At 40.8% G+C, this 21,822-nt stretch overlaps 1 protein-coding gene and 1 non-coding gene across 2 annotated transcripts; both read right to left on the reverse strand.

Annotated features, from left to right (window-relative positions):
• Nucleotides 1-895: 895 nt before the first annotated feature.
• Nucleotides 896-17,910, reverse strand: LOC148101590 (uncharacterized). The gene is made up of 5 exons (XM_087846493.1): nt 17,827-17,910; nt 16,802-16,907; nt 15,330-16,499; nt 2,319-3,333; nt 896-1,951 (listed from the first exon to the last, which is right to left on the reverse strand). Exons 2-4 carry the CDS (start codon nt 16,817-16,819, stop codon nt 2,320-2,322), a joined length of 2,202 nt encoding a protein of 733 aa, XP_087702619.1. The 5' UTR covers nt 16,820-16,907; nt 17,827-17,910; the 3' UTR covers nt 896-1,951; nt 2,319.
• trnae-uuc (transfer RNA glutamic acid (anticodon UUC)) lies at nt 13,896-13,967 on the reverse strand. The gene has a single exon. It is a non-coding gene; the product is annotated as a tRNA-Glu (tRNA).
• Nucleotides 17,911-21,822: the final 3,912 nt, after the last annotated feature.

Here is a 21,822-nt window from a genome sequence, read left to right on the forward strand (position 1 = left end):
TGCTGTGATGCCTTCCAGTCAGGTTTTAGACAGAACCACAGCACTGAAACCGCTCTGACCAAAGTGTTTAATGACATGTGTCTGAATACAGACAGTGGAAAAATGTCAGTCTTAGTTTTACTGGATCTCAGTGCAGCATTTGATACAGTTGACCACAACATATTACTCAAACGACTGGAGAACTGGACAGGTCTTTCAGGAACTGTACTAAACTGGTTCAAAACATACTTAGAAAACAGGAAATACTTTGTATCAATAGGTAACTTCACATCGGAGCAGACAAGTATCACATGTGGAGTTCCACAAGATTCCATCTTGGGACCCCTTCTGTTTAACATCTACATGCTCCCACTGGCACAGATTATAACGAACAACAAAATAAACTACCATAGCTATGCAGATGACACACAAATATATATCACAATGTCACCAGGAGACCAAGGCCCTGTACAGGCTCTTGGTAAATGCATTGAGGAAATTAATGACTGGTTGTGCCACAATTTTCTCCAGCTAAACAAAAAAAAGAAAACTGAGGTAATAGTCTTTGGCACCAAAGAAAAACGATCACAGGTCACCAGAGAACTTCAATCTATACACCTAAAAACCACAAACCAGGCGAGAAATTTGGGTGTAGACCTAAACTTAGAAAAACACATTAAGACAATAACAAAATCAGCTTACTATCACCTCAAGAATATTTCAAGGATAAAAGATCTGATGTCTCAACAGGACCTGGAAAAACTAGTCCATGCATTCATCTTTAGTAGGCTTGATTCCTGTAACAGCATCTTTACAGGTCTACCTAAAAAATCAGTCAGACAACTACAGCTCATTCAGAACTCTGCTACTCGAGTCCTCACTAAGACCAAAAAAGTGGACCAAATCAGTCCAGCTCTGAGGTCTTTACACTGGCTGCCTGTCCATCAGAGGATAGACTTTGAAGTTCTGATGCTGGTCTATAAAGCTCTGAATGGTTTAGGACCAAAATACATCAGTGACCTCCTGACCCAGTATGAACCTTCCAGATCCCTCAGGTCATCTGGATCCGGTCTTTTATCAGTTCCCAGAGTCAGAACCAGACACGGAGAAGCTGCATTCAGCTTTTATGCTCCTTATATCTGGAACAAACTCCCAGAAAGCCTCAGATCAGCTGAAACACTCAGTTTATTTAAATCCAGGTTGAAGACTCACCTGTTCTCAGCTGCATTTGAATAAAGCACCAAATCCGCACTTAAGCTTAAATTTCAAAACTTACATTTTAACTACTGATTTTATCTACTGTTCTGATTTTATCTGTTTTGATTTTATATACTGTTTTGTTTGTTTGTTTGTTAATTAGTTAGTTTGTTTGTTTGCTTGTTTTAATCAATTTTAAATCATGCTTTTTATTTGTTTTTGTTTCTAATGTCTCTGTAAAGCACTTTGAATCACCTTGTTGTTGAATTGTGCTATACAAATAAACTTGCCTTGCCTTGCCTAAAAGCGTAACAGGTTATTCGTAACATGGAATCGTTTGTGAGTGGAGTATGAACTGAGATTATTTAAACTCTCTCACAGATGAAGTTCTCTTTCATGTGTCTGCGTTCATGCTTAGTATGATCACATGATTGTGAAAGGGTTTTGTCACAGTGTCTGCACTTGTTTGGTTTCTCTCATGTGTGGACTCGTTTATGCTTTTGAAGCTGATGTGCACGGATGAAGGATGACCCACACTGATCGCAGACGTGCTTTTTAACCCCACTGTGAAGGAGTTCATATTGTTTGAAGTCCTTTGAAATGGTGAAGCCTCTCCCACATTCTTTACAGTAGTTCATTTTGTCTCCGGTGTGTCTACTTTGATGTATTTTCAGAGTCCTGCGATGACTGAAAGTTTTTCCACAAAGGTCACAAAAAAGTCTTTCCCACAGCGATGACAGGGTTGAGAACTGGATCCATCTGTGTCGCTCTGCTTCTAAACAAAGACACAAACACAGTGTAAGTCAGTCCTTCAACATTTTCATGCTGAACATAAATCCTGAAATAAAGAGCATCTCTGCCAAAGTCCAATTACATTTTACTGTTTACATTATCACACTCAGCTCAATATATAATGTGCTATAAAGACGATAAGAGTAAAAACATTAAATTAATACTAGTTTAATGCTACAATAACAGTAATATAATCCTCAAACACTATCACTAAAAACCTGTGATTAGAGTCTGAATAATCATTCAGAGGTGTTTATCCATGCAGTAAAATTGCCAACATGCTAACACAATTTGATGAGAAGAGTTGTTTCAAACAGTCGGGTTGACAAGATAAAAATAAAAGTACATACCTCACAGTAAATGCACTTGTAGAGTCTTTCTTGTGTGGATCTGTTGGTGTGCTTTCAGGTAATGTGGAGATTTAAAAGTCTTCTCACACAGGTCACATTTATAAGGTCTTTCCTCAGAGTGGGTAAACATGTGATGTTGTAACTGTGTGCCTGTTAAACATAGTTTACCACACTGATCACAGCTGTACACATCATGTCTGGTGTGAATGCGTAGGTGTAAATTTCGGGTCACCATCTGGCTGAAAGTTTTTCCACAAATATCACAGCTGTATGCTTTAATTCCAGAGTGGGTAACTAGATGCCTCCTAAAGCTGCTACTTTGAGTAAAAGCTCTGCCACACTGATCACAGGTGTACGCTTTAACTCCACTGTGGATGAGTTGGTGCGTTTTTAAGCTTCCAGACCGGGTAAAAGACTTTCCACAGTCTCCACAGATAAACGGTCTCTCTCCAGTGTGGATGAGTTGGTGTTTTTTTAAGCTTCCAGACTCTGTAAACGACTTTCCACAGTCTCCACAGCTAAACGGTCTCTCTCCAGTGTGGATGAGTTTGTGTCTTTTTAATTTTCCAGACTTGGCATAAGACTTTCCACAGTCTCCACAGCTGAACGGTCTCTCTCCAGTGTGGATGAGTTGGTGTGTTTTTAAGCTTCCAGACCAGGTAAAAGACTTTCCACAGTCTCCACAGCTGAACGGTCTCTCTCCAGTGTGGATGAGTTGGTGTGTTTTTAAGCTTCCAGACCAGGTAAAAGACTTTCCACAGTCTCCACAGCTGAACGGTCTCTCTCCAGTGTGGATGAGTTGGTGTTTTTTTAAGCTTCCAGACTGGGTAAAAGACTTTCCACAGTCTCCACAGCTGAACGGTCTCTCTCCAGTGTGGATGAGTTGGTGGTTTTTTAAGCTTCCAGACTGGGTAAAAGACTTTCCACAGTCTCCACAGCTGAACGGTCTCTCTCCAGTGTGGATGACCTGATGCATTTTTAGGGAAGCTTTTACGGTAAAATCCTTCCCACAATCGTCACAGCTATATTTTTTCTCTCTCTTTCTTCTGTGAGGTTTGTCGGCCTCCTGAGAGCGCCGACTTCTCGCTCCACGCTGGTCCTGCAGTGACAGAGATACAAACAGAGGCAGTGAGTGAAATGCAGTCGTGGAACAAACTGAACCTTCAAACTCCCTCCATTAACCATTTATGGGTGGTCCGAGTGTGTGTGTGTGTGTGTATGTATATACACACACACACGTCAGCCAGCGCATATTGGGAATGGCATAGGCACCGATTGGATTTCTATCTCCCATTTGCTGGGAGTAAGGGCGCCCTTCGTTTGCGAGGAGCGCCTGCTGCTTGTGACACAGGGAGGAGGGGGCGGGGCGGCGGGGGATTTTCTAACCGCAGCATCTAACAACTCGCAAAGTAAAACAAAATAAAAACAAACCAACAAACACAAAAACACCAGACATTATAATACAGACTTATAATTTTCACCGATGTTTTTTAAAATTTTATCTGTGTTTTTTAAATTCTATACACGAAAAGTGAGCGCGAGAGCCCTCGGTGCGCCTGCTCGCTGCTGAAGTCAAAGTAAACTTTATTGTCATCTCCGCTACAGTCCAGTATATAGAGATGAGACGACGAGGCTCTAGTTACAGCAGTGCAAGTAAACAAACAATATATATAAGAAGAGTAAGAAAATAAATATACACGTTAGGACTCGGGGTAAAGGGATCAATAACAATTTAAAATGTAAAATTTACAGTTTGACGATTTAAAGTCTCACACACAAGCCGTCGAAAGGGGCGGTGGGACCTGCTGCTTCCAAATAGAGCACATTTCATTTATAATGTTGTAAATCCAAGTCCATTATGGATTCATGATTTGAATCCTGGGTTGTGTGAAATCTCAGAAATGCACCATAGACAAAGTGAATCTGTGAACTAAGGTGTAGGTGTGTTAGATCATGTTGTGGTGACCCTCGGGTTGAGGGATGGGTGTTCATACTGGAGTGCAAAATTAAAACCAATGGAAGATGGACAAGAAAAGTTCAAAGCCATCAGGTCCTCAGTTTAGAAAAAAGAGAAAAGAAGAGGAAGAGAAACGAGTAAAAGATGCAGGTAAGCAGATGTGTGATTGGATAATGGCAGGTCATCCTGAAACAATCAGAATCAGAATACTTTATTAATCCCTAAGGAAATAATCTGAGTTACAGTTGCTCCAAGAAGAAATGGTAAAAATAGTAACAGTAACAAACTAAACTCAAAACAATATGTTACAGATTTTAATATTAATTAGTCATTGTTGATTTGTCCTGTTCTCATTGTATGACGAATTATGATGGCTGTTAGGTAGCCGTTTGCATACTATGCATGTGTGTGTGTGTACAAAAGCTTTATGTTAATGTACAATCCTTAATATGTTTTGTGTGTGTGTGTGTGTGTGTGGGGGGGGGCAGAGGGAGTGTTCGTCCAGGGCGCCAAACAGGCTAGGACCGCCACTGTATATAATAATATACAACACAGTGATATAACAGGTTGGGAGGATGAGAGTTTTAGACGTGACTGATTATTTGGTGAAACTGTGATATTTTCCTCACCTTCTGTGTTGAGCTCATTGTTTCCTCTGTAGTGACTCAGCTGAGTCCAGATGGCTGAAAATGTTCCTCTGCTGCTCCGTCAGACTCTTCTCCTCCTGCTGATCAGCTGGGACACAAAACAGATCTTTGTTAGGCTCCACACTGCACTGAAGAGTCAAAGTGTCTCATATGTTCATCTGACAACACAAAGTACAAATTTCACTCTGATTGCTTGTAGAAATCTTGTGAGACGTGTTGTGCTGCAAAGTGAGGAAACTCTCTCACTCACTTATACTTCAGGAGGAACTTTGTGACATTGGCTCTAATATTCTAAGCAGCCCTTTACTATGACAGGGCCAGAAAGTCCTATTTGAAGGTTTGGGAGAAGGACCATGTTAAAGGTGGATTGGGGTTTATACACTTTGTTATGATACAGGTAAGGCTGTAAGAGCCTGAGAAGGTGTCCTGAATGAACCTCTAAAACCAGTTTTCAGCTAACGACTCTGCTTCAGTCTGGAAAACAGCAACTACAAGTTTAAAGACTCCATCAACAATTCACACCCAGCAACAGCCTGAACAGCTCCTCCTGTGGTTTCCACAAACAGGGACAGACCTGTTACTCCCCCACCCCACACTTTCAACTCCTTCAGCCCCCCAGTTCCACCTACATAATGACTGAAACTAGCACCACCGAAGGAACAATGGGCTGGGAGGTCAGTTCCTTGACCATTAATATGCAAATTCTCATGACCATGTGATTGCAGCCATTCCCCAAACTCTTCGTGAAAGCTACTCATGATCATTGATCAGTGAGCTTTTATCAGTGAAAAGACTTTTCTGCTCCAACTTTCTGCCAGCAAACGCTCAACTTCTCCCAGCATGCTGAGCTAATGATTAGTTGGTGTTTTTCTCCAAACACTCTCACTCTTCTCTCAACGTGTTCACAATAAACTGTGAACAGACACCGAGGAGAGCAGCAGAAGACCTCATTCAGGAGCTAAACTCAACATGAACTGAACTCACAGTAAAGTTAGCTCGGTGCTTACCTTTAGATGAGCCCACAAACCGAGAGAAACTCCGTGATGAAGCTGGAACTCTTTCCAAGCACAGGAAACAGATCAGGGAGCAGAGACCCACGTGGTTCACGCTGATCTCAGCTACGATCCAGGAGACAAGGGTGGGCAGATCGATGCAGATATTGATCCAAACGTTGGTAGTTGTTTATGATCAATACTTTAGTTTGTTTCTCTCCTCTAAGTTAAGTTAAGACTTTACTCTCTTTGAATGAAAAAGCAGCTCTGTCTGTGCGAACACCTCTTCTTATGCGGGAGACTCACTTTGCTCCGCCCACTTTTCCTACGTTTTTGTGATTTGCTGCTGTGCGATCACGTGACGCAGCTGTTCTCAAAAAAAACAAAAAACAATTTGGGCTGCAGAGAGTGAGCAAGAGGAGCAACATGTGGAGATATTTTACGGCTGTAAATGAAAATGCTGGAGAACAGATGGAAGGTTTGTCAGCACCTAAAGCCACAGGGCACCACAACAAGCTGCAGAGTTCAGCTTTCTGGCTTTCAGCTCGTTTGTTTGCAGGGTTGGAAAATGGGCAGCATAGTGACTCAGGCCTGACAGGAGGAATGGAGGAGCTTTTGCAACCTCAGCCTCTTCCTGTGAGCAGTTTGCGTATTCTCCCTATATTTCCGGGTTGTTTTCCGCGTACTTTGCCAGCTATCCAAAAACGTGCACCATGAGGTGCTTGTATAATCTCCACAGAGATATCAGATCTTACAGTCCTTCTTTAATTAGCATTTCATCTACACGTAGTGTTTGTGTACACTGTGGACATTATAACCTGGCACTGATCAGTGCTGCTTCCTATATTAAAGCTGCTGTACAGAATCTGCAAAACAAACTGGGTTGAAACATTTTTGACCCTCTTTAACAACATTCCACCAACATTATCATTGATTGGGGAGATTAAAATGAATGATATATTTTTATGTGGTCTACTAAAACCTTAGCCAGTAATAGGTAGGCCAACTTTTGGACCGTCCAGTTTTCTGTATGACTGCCACACTTTTAAATGATTAAAATTAGTATCTGCAGTAAAGATTTTTTCATACATTGTATACATTCTACCGCAGGCAATGTTGCCTCCATTTTTATATTTTTTTTATTAATATTTTGTAATAACTTATTCGGTTTTGGGAGTATTTTTTTTTGTATCTGTATTATATTACACATACTCATTAAAAGTGAATCTCTGTCCAAAAAATGCAGTCAGTTTACTTTTTACTCACTATGAGCATCATTCATTATTCTCCTACAGTAATTAAGGTTAGGATATGTATTTCTTTTATTCCAATCCATTCTTCTTTTGCAGCATTTAAATAAACTTTAAATAAACAGAGAGACTTGATGAATTTAAGAATCTTACGATTTAATAAAGAAATTTTCAGACTTGCACAGAGATGGTAAAATTATGATGACTGATAACGGAGACTAACACAACAGACGACGAGGACAGGGAGGAACAGGGGTTTAAATGCACCAAGGAGACAGTCACAGAGAACTCAGGACAACTGGAGACATTTAAGGATGCAGGGACTGACAGAGACAGGGAAGAAGTCTCATCGTGATGTGTAAAGTTTATTTTGCCTGGCTGGGCAGCTCTCTGGGTGCTCAGCCCCCCCAAAGCTCTGATCCTAGAATCGCCCCTGACTCACAGTACAACACAAAGGCTCACTCATGACTTTCCACACATGCGGCAAAATCAAAAGCTGCTGAAACCTTTATAAAATCACAAACTACACAGTGTTGTAATCTTTTAGGATGGAACAGCTTTCACATTTATTTACTCTTAAAATGGTAAAAGCTGATTCTCTCCACGAGATTTGCCATGGCTGCCCTAAATCAGGTTACTGAGCAATCAAGTGACAAGAAGCACTGAGCCACTGCCTTAAATAGTGTCCAGGTGGTTAAAGAAGAAGTGTAAGAGCTGATATTTCTGTGGACATTATACAAGCACTACATGGCACAAGTTTTTGGACAGCTGGAAAAATACCCGGAGAACAACCTGGAAATATCTTGATGCATGCTCAAACATCCAGGTGAGTAAAACTCAAAAAGTTGATTCTGTTTACCTGGACGTACCGTTCCATATGAACAGAATCAACTTTTGGAGAACCTGGAAATAGGTGAACATGCAAACTGCTCACAGGAAGAGGCTGAGGTTGCAAAAGCTCCTCCATTACTCCTGTCAGGCCTGAGCCACTATGCTGCCCATTTTCCAACCCTGCAAACAAACGAGCTGAAAGCCCGAAAGCTGAACTCTACAGCTTGTTGTGGTGCCCTGTGGCTTTAGGTGCTGACAAGCCTTCCATCTGTTCTCCTGAGTGTTATAATGTAAACAGTAAAATGTAATTGGAAGTCTGCGGAGATGCTCTTTATTTCAGGCGACGTTCAGGATGAAAATGTTGAAGGACTGACTTACACTGTGTTTGTGTCTTTGTTTAGAAGCAGAGCAACACAGATGGATCCAGTTCTCAACCCTGTCATCGCTGTGGGAAAGACTTTCATTGTGACCTTTGTGGAAAAACTTTCAGTCATCAAAAGACCCTAAAACTACATCAACGTAGACACACTGGAGAGAAAATGAACTATTGCAAAGAATGTGGGAGAGGCTTCCCCAAACCAAGTATCTTAAAAAAACATGAACGTATTCACAGTGGTGTTAAAACACATCTCTGAGATCAGTGTGACAAGAGTTTCAGGAATTTCACTTCATACTCCAAACACAAACGATCCCACGTTACTAATAAACTCTTTCACTGTTACTAATGTGCCAAAATATTCACCTCATTGTCTGCTCTGTGCAAACATCAGCGTGATCATGCAGGACTGAAATCACTCCCATCTCTGGATCACGGTGAATCTGCAGAGACAGAAAGATCCTCTTCTGGTTTCAGGGTCAGACTCAAAACCCTTGAGATCAGGCTCCACAGAGTTCACAGTGAATCTCCTGTAAAGATCTGATGAGGCAGCTATGAATGTGCCTCTCGTTACATTTTAAGCTTTCTAAACTGTTCTACTGCAGTGTTCGTGTTGAGTGGTTAGCTTTGTTCCAGCAGTTTCTGTTTCCTCTTATTAAGTTTTTATTGAATGTATTTTGATTCATGTGTTCTGAAGATGTTTTTTTTGTCAGGTTGTTTGTGTTATGAAATCCTTCAACAGTTAAACCTTAATTTGAAATGTTAAATAAAGAAATAGTTTAATGACAAAGAGTTTGATCCATGATGTCATTTCCTGTATATCAAACCAAAAACTGACGTGACAAATGTTCTCAGTGATACAGATGGAGGTTTATCAGAGGAGACTTGGCTGTTCTGACACTGAACAGGGTTCCTGCAGCTTACTGAAAATTCTGACCTGAAATTTATAAAAAAAAAAATAAGATCTTTAAAATCTTTTATATTTTAACAAAGTTGCTGTAGGTATCAAAAATTCTGATTTTTTTTGAGATATAAAAAGATTAATTTTGGAAAATGATCTTTTAAAGTTGTGGTTTGATTTACTCAGTTTATCAGAGTTTCCTTTGTTGGCACTGCCTCTCTTCAGAAGTTGTTGGTCTATATTGACATGACAGCAGATTTTTCGGCTGGACGTCCATGATGTGAATCTTATTTTACCACATCCCAAAGGTGCTCTATTGGACTGAGACTCAGGTAGGCTTTGGTCAGTAAATGATGTCAGTTGGTACTAAGGGACCCAAATTGTGCCAACCAAACATCTCCACGCTATTACACCAGCAGCAGGATGGATCCATGCTTTATGTTGTTTAAGACAAACTCTGCCCCTAAAATCTGAAAGTTGCAGAGATTGAAAAAAGTTGCCTGGTCTGATGGGTCTCAATCTTTTCTTGTCCACTTTTGTTGATCTCAAATGTAAAAGAACCCACCCATCATATTAATCACACTCTAGAACTTGTTTTAACATATGGCATAGAAACTGAATATTTAACAGTGTTTCCTGTAAACCCTCTCTGGTCTGATCTTTTGCTAATACAGTGTCTTGCAAAAGTATTCGGCCCCCTTGAACTTTTCCACATTTTGTCACATTACAGCCGCAAACATGAATCAATTTTATTGGAATTCCACGTGAAAGACCAACACAAAGTGGTGTACATGAGAGAAGTGGAACGGAAATCATACATGATTCCAAACATTTTTTACAAATAAATAACTGCAAAGTGGGCTGTGCGTAATTTGCAAGTCACTATAACATTTAAATTTACAATAATGGAAAGAAGCCAGGTAACACACACCAATTAATTAAATTGCTGAAATGTCTTAAAGATATAAAGACCTGGGTGACCTCTAACTTTCTGCTGCTGATTGTAGTTTGCCCTTAAAATTCTAGAAATAGGGTATCTAACCAGCTCTGGATGGCTACCTTGGCCTAAACATCTCAAAATATCCTGTCTCAGACTGACTCTGAAAATCTACTTAATGCATTTATTATTTCTAGACTAGACTACGTCACAGCGACGCGATGAAGGCTGTCCCAATTCAAAGGCTGCTCGAAATGCGGCCCTCAAATTCGTCTTTCGTTCCCCTGAATTTTAAGGCTGTGGCGGTGTAGACTTCGTGGCCAAACGTATCCCACAATTCATAGCACAGCAGTATGTGTGGATAATTTTGCCGCAGAAGCGGAGCGGGCGAAGAGTAAATCATTAAAAGTAAGTACTGAATAATATGTATTTTTATGTATAATTGTATGTATACATCGTATTGTTGTAATTGTTTATATATTCTGAGGTAAGTTGATCTATAGTGTTACGTCATATTCTATAACGATGTTATGTGTTTGTATACTTTCTGCCCAGTTTGACCCATTTAGCAGAAGTGAGCCTGTTTAAGGCTCTGATATCGATCTATCTATCTATCTATCTATCTATCTGACAACACATATAATATTGTCCATATTATATTTACATTACCACAGTGAGATAATTTTAGTCTCATGAACAACATTAGCTAATAGTTATTTACTAACTAATCTTAAATGACTGTTCAGTACAGAAATGAAGCCCAACAATCATGTTTTACAGTCCTGTGGTCTCAGCCTCAGATACTCAACTAATCAAAGTGATGTCATGACAAAAATGAATGACCAACAAAACATTTTTTTTCTCCTTCATTTCTGTCACACAAAGCTGTATGTAACGTTTCTCGCGGTTAGTATCATGGTTGCTAGCCAACCTGAACGGCGCGACGAAGGCTAGAACGTCCCATTTCACAAGCCTCTCACTTCTGCACTTCTCGTACTTATAGTCCGCACGGTACGTAGTACGCGTAGTGCACGTACTTCAAGCGAGCGGTCTCTTAATTGGGACACAGCCGAAGTTTTCCAGAGGCCTGGTAATGAGCTAATCATGTGATACAGGTGTGTTGACCCAGGGTGAGATCTAAAACCTGCAGGGACACTGGACTGAGATTGGGGACCCCTGCAGTAGATGCTATGCAGATGACACTGAGCTTTGTCTATCCATAAAACCAGGTAACACACACCAATTAATTAAATTGCTGAAATGTTTTAAAGATATAAAGACCTGGGTGATGTCTAACTTTCTGCTGCTGATTGTACTTGGCCCTAAAATTCCTAGAAACATAATATCTAACCAGATACTTGCTCTGGATGGAATTACCTTGGCTTCCAGTAACACTGTCAGAATCTTGGAGTAATATTTGACCAGGACATTATACAAATATGTAGAGCTGCTTTATTTCATATGCGCAATATCTCTAAACATCTCAAAATATTCTGTCTCAGAGTGATGCTGTTCATTAATTTATTACTTCTAGACTGGACTACTGTAATTTGCTGTTATCAAGATGTCCTAAAAACTTCCTTAGACGCCTTCAGTTAATCCAAAATGCTGCAGCAAGAATACTGACAGGGCTTACTTCTTGTTCCTTGAGTATTTAAAAGTAGAATGGGAGGAAGAGCCTTGAGTTTTCAGGGCCCTCTACCACAGAACCAGCTTATAGTTGGGATTGGTGAGGCAGACACTATCTCTAATTTTAAGATTAGGATTGAAACTTTCCCTTTTGGTAAAACATACAGTTAGGGCTGGATCAGGTGGCTCTGAATTCTTCCTTATTTATGCTGCATTAGGTGTAGGCAGCAGGGGAATTTCCCATGATGTGTTGAGTATTTCTTCCTCAGTCATCTTTCTCACTCACTATGTGTTAATAGACCTCTCTGCATTGAATCATACTTGTTATTAATCTCTGGTTCCCTTCCACAGCATGTCTTTTATCCTGTCTTCCTTCTCTCACCCCTGCCCGGTTGTGGCAGATGGCCGCCCCTCCCTGAGCCTGGTTCTTTGAGAGTTCTGCTTTCCTGTTAAAAGGGAGATTTTCCTGCTGTTTTCATCAGATTCCACTACACTGCATTTTCGCAGGAAATGCAACCTTTTCTAGTTTTTATTGAACATTTAATTAACAATATATTTTTTTGAATTTAAGCTAGAACAAGACTTGGCATTATTTAAATGATATGCTTATGTCTCTGACTTTACCCCCAAATAAATTGGACTCACGTCTTGAAAGTTGGTCTGCTAAAGGATTACCTACATTTGATAGTCTGATTAAAGATGGGAATTTAATTAGTGTTGATACATTGAAACAAAAATACAATCTGGAAAGACAGGATTTATGCCGATACTAGCAAATAAGGCACTATATAAAGACGACAATTAGAGTGGCGTCGGACACTAATGTAGATTTGATAGCAATGCTCAAAAAGGCATATAGTGGCGAAGTCAACAAAAAACACATTTCCTCTTTGTATACATTTTTTTTACAAATAAGATATTATGGGAGAAGGAGGGAGGAGTGTGCATAACACAGGATGAATGGACTCAAATATGGAAACAACAATGGAAATGCACTACCTCACAAAGATGGAGGGAATTTGGATTGAAATTTTTGATTAGGTTCTTTATCACCTCTTACCAAAAGACTCATTATGATGGGAATCCCCCGTATGCTGGAGAAAATATGGACACAGACGAGTACACCTCTGACATTTGCAGGCAGAATTTTAAACCTTGGGTGAAATGGGGTCAATGCAGTTCTTAAGCATGCAAACATATGTTCATTAGTCAGCTGTGAGCGAGTTTTTCCCATTCATCTTTAACCCAGGTCCTTAGACCTCACAGCCTAACACCTTACAATGCGGTGGACTTGAAGCACACTTGAGTGGCATGTAGTTACAGCAGGGAAACAGCAAAGCTTGCAAGGGTGTAACACAAACTGGAACGAGTTTCTTCAACTTCATAAACAGTACCTTTGCAGAATACCCAAAACTGATTAACAATGGCGATCAGTTTGTTTGCGCTGATTAACAAGGGGCTGTTGGCTCACTTTCATCATCATTCACATGCAAATTGCCACAACCATTGATCAATGGACAGGATTACCATTCACATAGAGTTGGGGGAATGGCTGCAATCACAGCACTGAAAGATGGTGAAACATGTACCCTTAGTGCTGTTCCCTCGGTTCAAAGATGGCCATTTGCTTTTCACATAAATGACCTCCTTGACTCCCCGCTCACACTATCCTTCCTCCCCGCCTAGAATGTGTACATCCTCATCAGTAGAAGAGTGGCAACTGAACCGTAGGTATAAACAGACTGGTGATACCTGGCCTGACCAGCTGGCTGTTTTGTGTCATGACATGCGCTTAGCCAGGTTTTGGCTGGTTTTCCTGTTTCCTTCATGGCAATCCTAAGGGGAAGAGGGAAAAGTCTGTATTCTGCTCGTGCTTGGAGTATTGACTGGAGGTTGCAAATGAGTATGCAGTGCTGCACCAAGAAGATCCTTGTGATTTCTTTGTTCACTAGCACATTGTCAAGAGTTAACAGGAACCTGCCAACAACCATCTCCATTTATCCCAGCATAGGAATAACAGACGTTATACCTTGGCTTAGGGAAACATTAAAGACATGTTCCCATACCGGGAGTTGAACCCGGGAAGCCTGGGTGAAAACCAGGAATCCTAACCGCTAGACCATATGGGAGTGAGGTGCTTTCGCACCACTGTCGTGAAATCAAGGACACTTTTGTAACTTATTTAACATATAAAATTTTGGTTTAACTGTTGCAGGATTTCATAACAAACAAGCTGAAAAAAACTGCAGAAAACATGGATTGATGCATTCAATAAAAACATAATAAGAGGAAACAGATGTTTTGATTCAACTACTGGAACAAAGCTAACCACTCAACATGAACACTACAGTAGAACAGTTTAGAAAGCTTAAAATGTAACGAGGCACATTTTCATTAATAGTTGCCTCATCAGGTCAGGAGACTCTACCTGAACTCTGTGGAGCCTGATCTCAAGGGTTTAAGTCTGACCCTGAAACCAGAAGAGGATCTTTCTGTCTCTTCAGATTCACTGTGATCCAGAGATGCCAATGATTTCAGTCCTGCATGATTAGGCTGATGTTTGCACAGCGGAGATAATTTAGTACATGTTTTTGAACATTGGTAACAGTAAAACAAGTTCCTTCATAATCATTATGCAAATTTTTGCTCTGTGAATGGTACTCATGGCCATTGACCAGTGGTTGTTGATCAATGCTCAAAAGAATTTGCTTGTTAACGACCAAGAAATTGACCTCACAGCCCATTGTTCATTCATTGGACTGGTTTCAGTTGTTATGCAAATGTACTGTTGTAAAGGTCACAAAAAAAGTCTTTCCCACAGCGATGACAGGGTTGAGAACTGGATCCATCTGTGTCGCTCTGCTTCTAAACAAAGACACAAACACAGTGTAAGTCAGTCCTTCAACATTTTCACCCTGAACATAAATCCTGAAATAAAGAGCATCTCTGCCAAAGTCCAATTACATTTTACTGTTTACATTATCACACTCAGCTCAATATATAATGTGCTATAAAGACGATAAGAGCAAAAACATTAAATTAATACTAGTTTAATGCTACAATAACAGTAATATAATCCTCAAACACTATTACTAAAAACCTGTGATTAGAGTCTGAATAATCATTCAGAGGTGTTTATCCATGCAGTAAAATTGCCAACATGCTAACACAATTTGATGAGCAGAGTTGTTTCAAACAGTCGGGCTGACAAGATAAAAATAAAAGTACATACCTCACAGTAACTGCACTTGTAGAGTCTTTCTTGTGTGGATCTGTTGGTGTGCTTTCAGGTAACGTGGCGATTTAAAAGTCTTCTCACACAGGTCACATTTATAAGGTCTTTCCTCAGAGTGGGTAAACATGTGTTGTTGTAACTGTATGCCTGTTAAACATAGTTTACCACACTGATCACAGCTGTACACATCATGTCTGGTGTGAATGCGTAGGTGTGTATTTCGGGTCGCCATCTGGCTGAAAGTTTTTCCACAAATGTCACAGCTGTATGCCTTAGTCCCAGAGTGGGTAACTAGATGCCTCCTTAAGCTGCTACTTTGAGTAAAAGCTCTGCCACACTGATCACAGGTGTACGCTTTAACTCCACTGTGGATGAGTTGGTGTGTTTTTAAGTTTCCAGACTCAGTAAACGACTTTCCACAGTGTCCACAGATGAACGGTCTCTCTCCAGTATGGATGAGTTGGTGGTTTTTTAAGCTTCCAGAGTGGGTAAAAGACTTTCCACAGTCGTCACAGCTGAACGGTCTCTCTCCAGTGTGGGTGATTTGGTGTTTTTTTAAGCTTCCAGACTCAGTAAACGACTTTCCACAGTCTCCACAGCTGAACGGTCTCTCTCCAGTGTGGATGAGTTGGTGTCTTTTTAAGTGTCCAGACTGGGTAAAAGACTTTCCACAGTCTCCACAGCTGAACGGTCTTTCTCCAGTGTGGATGAGTTGGTGTTTTTTTAAGCTTCCAGACTCAGTAAACGACTTTCCACAGTCTCCACAGCTGAACGGTCTCTCTCCAATGTGGATGAGTTGGTGGTTTTTTAAGCGTCCAGACTGGGTAAAAGACTTTCCACAGTCTCCACAGCTGAACGGTCTCTCTCCAGTGTGGATGAGTTGGTGGTTTTTTAAGCTTCCAGACTTGGTAAAAGACTTTCCACAGTCTCCACAGCTAAACGGTCTCTCTCCAGTGTGGATGAGTTGGTGGTTTTTTAAGTTTCCAGACTTGGTAAAAGACTTTCCACAGTCTCCACAGCTGAACGGTCTCTCTCCAGTGTGGATAAGTTGGTGGTTTTTTAAGCTTCCAGACTGGGTAAAAGACTTTCCACAGTCTCCACAGCTGAACGGTCTCTCTCCAGTGTGGATGAGTTGGTGTTTTTTTAAGCTTCCAGAGTGGGTAAAAGACTTTCCACAGTCTCCACAGCTGAACGGTCTCTCTCCAGTGTGGATGAGTTGGTGTCTTTTTAAGTGTCCAGACTTGGCAAAAGACTTTCCACAGTCTCCACAGCTGAACGGTCTCTCTCCAGTGTGGATGACCTGATACATTTTTAGGGAAGCTTTTACGGTAAAATCCTTCCCACAATGGTCACAGCTGGGTTTTTTCTCTCCCTTTCTTCTGTGAGGTTTGTCGGCCTCCTGAGAGCGCTGACTTCTCGGTTGGTCCTGCAGTGACAGAGACACAAACAGAGGCAGTGAGTGAAATGCAACACACACACACACATAATTTCACCTCTGACATAGCTTTAAACTACATTAATTAATTAATAAATTTGATTAATACACCTTTATTGAAATATCTGCTATGGTGTGGTCTCCCTTTGCTTGTGACTTCTTGATGTTTGTAAACACAATAGAGCAAAAATCCATAGTATATAATAATATACAACACAGTGATATAACAGGTTGGGAGTATGAGAGTTTTAGACGTGACTGATTATTTGGTGAAACTGTGATATTTTCCTCACCTTCTGTGTTGAGCTCATTGTTTCCTCTGTAGTGACTCAGCTGAGTCCAGATGGCTGAAAATGTTCCTCTGCTGCTCCGTCAGACTCTTCTCCTCCTGCTGATCAGCTGGGACACAAAACAGATCTTTGTTAGGCTCCACACTGCACTGAAGAGTCAAAGTGTCTCATATGTTCATCTGACAACACAAAGTACAAATTTCACTCTGATTGCTTGTAGAAATCTTGTGAGACGTGTTGTGCTGCAAAGTGAGGAAACTCTCTCACTCACTTATACTTCAGGAGGAACTTTGTGACATTGGCTCTAATATTCTAAGCAGCCCTTTACTATGACAGGGCCAGAAAGTCCTATTTGAAGGTTTGGGAGAGGGACCATGTTAAAGGTGGATTGGGGTTTATACACTTTGTTATGATACAGGTAAGGCTGTAAGAGCCTGAGAAGGTGTCCTGAATGAACCTCTAAAACCAGTTTTCAGCTAACGACTCTGCTTCAGTCTGGAAAACAGCAACTACAAGTTTAAAGACTCCATCAACAATTCACACCCAGCAACAGCCTGAACAGCTCCTCCTGTGGTTTCCACAAACAGGGACAGACCTGTTACTCCCCCACCCCACACTTTCCACACCTTCAGCCCCCCAGTTGCACCTACATAATGACTGAAACTAGCACCACCAAAGGAACAATGGGCTGGGAGGTCAGTTCCTTGACCATTAATATGCAAATTCTCATGACCATGTGATTGCAGCCATTCCCCAAACTCTTCGTGAAAGCTACTCATGATCATTGATCAGTGAGCTTTTATCAGTGAAAAGACTTTTCTGCTCCAACTTTCTGCCAGCAAACGCTCAACTTCTCCCAGCATGCTGAGCTAATGATTAGTTGGTGTTTTTCTCCAAACACTCTCACTCTTCTCTCAACGTGTTCACAATAAACTGTGAACAGACACCGAGGAGAGCAGCAGAAGACCTCATTCAGGAGCTAAACTCAACATGAACTGAACTCACAGTAAAGTTAGCTCGGTGCTTACCTTTAGATGAGCCCACAAACCGAGAGAAACTCCGTGATGAAGCTGGAACTCTTTCCAAACACAGGAAACAGATCAGGGAGCAGAGACCCACGTGGTTCACGCTGATCTCAGCTACGATCCAGGAGACAAGGGTGGGCAGATCGATGCAGATATCGATCCAAACGTTGGTAGTTGTTTATGATCAATACTTTAGTTTGTTTCTCTCCTCTAAGTTAAGACTTTACTCTCTGTGGATGAAAAAGTAGCTCTGTCTGTGCGAACACCTCTTCTTATGCGGGAGACTCACTTTGCTCCGCCCCCTTTTTCTACGTTTTTGTGATTTGTTGCTGTGCGGTCACGTGACTCAGCTGTTCTTAAAAAAACAATTTGTGCTTCAGAAAGTGAGCAAGAGGAGCAACATGTGGAGATATTTTATGGCTGTAAATGAAAATGCTGGAGAACAGATGGAAGGCTTGTCAGCACCTAAAGCCACAGGGCACCACAACAAGCTGTAGAGTTCAGCTTTCTGGCTTTCAGCTCGTTTGTTTGCAGGGTTGGAAAATGGGCAGCATAGTGGCTCAGGCCTGACAGGAGGAATGGAGAAGCTTGTGCAACCTCAGCCTCTTCCTGTGAGCAGTTTGCGTATTCTCCCTATATTTCCGGGTTGTTTTCCGGGTACTTTGCCAGCTATCCAGAAACGTGCGCCATGAGGTGCTTGTATAATCTCCACAGAGATATCAGATCTTACAGTCCTTCTTTAATTAGCATTTCATCTACACGTAGTGTTTGTGTACACTGTGGACATTATAACCTGGCACTGATCAGTGCTGCTCTGACGATCACACTCACATTCATGTGGAATGATCTGGATTGACTGCACAATGCTGAATGTGTTCATACAGTACAGGGAATAACTCTCTCTGTTTCTCTAGAGAAACTCACAGCAGGGGCGATTTTAACCCATTTTTGGGGGGTGCTTCAGCACCAGAATCAAAGCACCCCCAAAGATTTCTTACTTTTTGTACTTTTTGACCATGTTTCTTTATAGCTGAAAAACATTACACCCTGGTAACCTGCAGTGTTGAAAACCTGTTTTCCAATGATGTTTGCTACCCCACAATCCGTCCTGTCAGCGACATTTGACATTTGACAATCCTGTTGCTCCCATTGAAATGTGTACAGCCTTTAACATCTAAAACTTAAAATCGTCCGTAGCCTGCTGTTGTTACCACTGTCCTGTTTGAAATGGATACTAACTAGCTAACTGACTGAATGCCCATTAACCTTATAACTCCTGTTGTGTGTGTGTGTGTGTGTGTGTGTGTGTGTGTGTGTGTGTGTGTGTGTGTACAGAGAGACAGCCAGGTTCATAATGGATATAAGGTAGTTTTTTTCAAAAAAAGGAGCCACATTCAGGTAAAAGTCTAAAATCAAATTATCCGTCAATAAAGGATTATGTTGGATCAGTGTTTCAATATTTATATCTTTTATTAGATGTGGTTTGGTTATTTGCCTTTTGGTTGAAAGTAGACTGAGAGAGGACTTTTTGTTAGTGATCTTAATGGTACTTTTTTCATATTAATGTAACTTTTTCATCTAATTGAATATAATCTATTTGTGTATGATTGTCAGTCCAAAGAGGGAGAGAGGAAAGAGGGGAACGTGAGGAGAAAGTACAAAGACAGGAAGACAGGCAAAACAGAAACTGTTAAACTGACAAAGAGAACAAACCTGATTTTACTCACAATCAGGAAGTTGTGTCCTTCCTATATTAAAGCTGCTGTACAGAATCTGCCAAACAAACTGGGTTGAAACATTTTTGACCCTCTTTAACAACATTCCACCAACATTATCATTGATTGGGGAGATTAAAATGAATGATATATTTTCATGTGGTCTACTAAAACCTCAGCCAGCAATAGGTAGGCCAACTTTTGGACCGTCCAGTTGTCTGTATGACTGCCACACTTTTAAATGATTAAAATTAGTATCTGCAGTAAAGATTTTTTCATACATTGTATACATTCTACTGCAGGCAAAGTTGCCTCCATTTTTATATTTTTTTATTAATATTTTGTAATAACTTATTCGGTTTTGGGAGTATTTTTTTGTATCCGTATTATATTATACATACTCATTAAAAATGAATCTCTGTCCAAAAAATGCAGTCAGTTTACTTTTTACTCACTATGAGCATCATTCATTATTCTCCAACAGTAATTAAGGTTAGGATATGTATTTTTTTTATTCCAATCCATTCTTCTTTTGCAGCATTTAAATAAACTTTATCAGATTTGATGGTTTTGTTACAGACTTTCCAAAAAAGTGTTTTTCTTTCACAAATGTGGGATTAAATTGCGTTAAAATGTACAAAACAGTGATGTGATGTTTTGAGACGAGGACCCAGGCACAGAGAGACTTGATGAATTTAAGAATCTTATGATTTATTAAAGAAATTTTCAGACTTGCACAGAGATGGTAAAATTATGATGACTGATAACGGAGACTAAGACAACAGACGACGAGGACAGGGAGGAACAGGGGTTTAAATGCACCAAGGAGACAGTCACAGAGAACTCAGGACAACTGGAGACATTTAAGGATGCAGGGACTGACAGAGACAGGGAAGAAGTCTCATCGTGATGTGTAAAGTTTATTTTGCCTGGCTGGGCAGCTCTCTGGGTGCTCAGCCCCCCCAAAGCTCTGATCCTAGAATCGCCCCTGACTCACAGTACAACACAAAGGCTCACTCATGACTTTCCACATATGCGGCAAAATCAAAAGCTGCTGAAACCTTCATAAAATCTCAAACTACACAGTGTTGTAATCTTTTAGGATGGAACAGCTTTCACATTTATTTACTCTTAAAATGGTAAAAGCTGATTCTCTCCACGAGATTTGCCATGGCTGCCCTAAATCAGGTTACTGAGCAATCAAGTGACAAGAAGCACTGAGCCACTGCCTTAAATAGTGTCCAGGTGGTTAAAGAAGGAGTGTAAGAGCTGATATTTCTGTGGACATTATACAAGCACTACATGGCGCAAGTTTTTGGACAGCTGGAAAAATACCCAGAGAACAACCCGGAAATATCTTGATGCATGCTCAAACATCCAGGTAAGTAAAACTCAAAAAGTTGATTCTGTTTACCTGGACGTACCGTTCCATATGAACAGAATCAACTTTTGGAGAACCTGGAAATAGGTGAACATGCAAACTGCTCACATGAAGAGACTGAGGTTGCAAAAGCTCCTCCATTACTCCTGTCAGGCCTGAGCCACTATGCTGCCCATTTTCCAACCCTGCAAACAAACGAGCTGAAAGCCCGAAAGCTGAACTCTACAGCTTGTTGTGGTGCCCTGTGGCTTTAGGTGCTGACAAGCCTTCCATCTGTTCTCCTGAGTGTTATAATGTAAACAGTAAAATGTAATTGGTAGTCTGCGGAGATGCTCTTTATTTCAGGCGACGTTCAGGATGAAAAGGTTGAAGGACTGACTTACACTGTGTTTGTGTCTTTGTTTAGAAGCAGAGCGACACAGATGGATCCAGTTCTCAACCCTGTCATCGCTGTGGGAAAGACTTTCATTGTGACCTTTGTGGAAAAACTTTCAGTCATCAAAAGACCCTAAAACTACATCAACGTAGACACACTGGAGAGAAAATGAACTATTGCAAAGAATGTGGGAGAGGCTTCCCCAAACCAAGTATCTTAAAAAAACATGAACGTATTCACAGTGGCGTTAAAACACATCTCTGAGATCAGTGTGACAAGAGTTTCAGGAATTTCACTTCATACTCCAAACACAAACAATCCCACGTTACTAATAAACTCTTTCACTGTTACTAATGTGCCAAAATATTCACCTCATTGTCTGCTCTGTGCAAACATCAGCGTGATCATGCAGGACTGAAATCACTCCCATCTCTGGATCACGGTGAATCTGCAGAGACAGAAAGATCCTCTTCTGGTTTCAGGGTCAGACTCAAAACCCTTGAGATCAGGCTCCACAGAGTTCACAG

This window comes from Neolamprologus brichardi, chromosome 9 (assembly GCF_056152115.1).
Source record: "Neolamprologus brichardi isolate AB-2024 chromosome 9, ASM5615211v1, whole genome shotgun sequence".
Lineage (NCBI taxonomy): Eukaryota > Metazoa > Chordata > Actinopteri > Cichliformes > Cichlidae > Neolamprologus > Neolamprologus brichardi.

What these genes read in the sequence shown, in the direction of transcription:
- LOC148101590 (XM_087846493.1), bottom strand. An exon ending in CTAAGGCATACAGCTGTGAC is followed by an intron (nt 3,334 to 15,329) that starts ATTTGTGGAAAA and finishes TATAGCTGTGAC; the next exon opens with GATTGTGGGAAGGATTTTAC.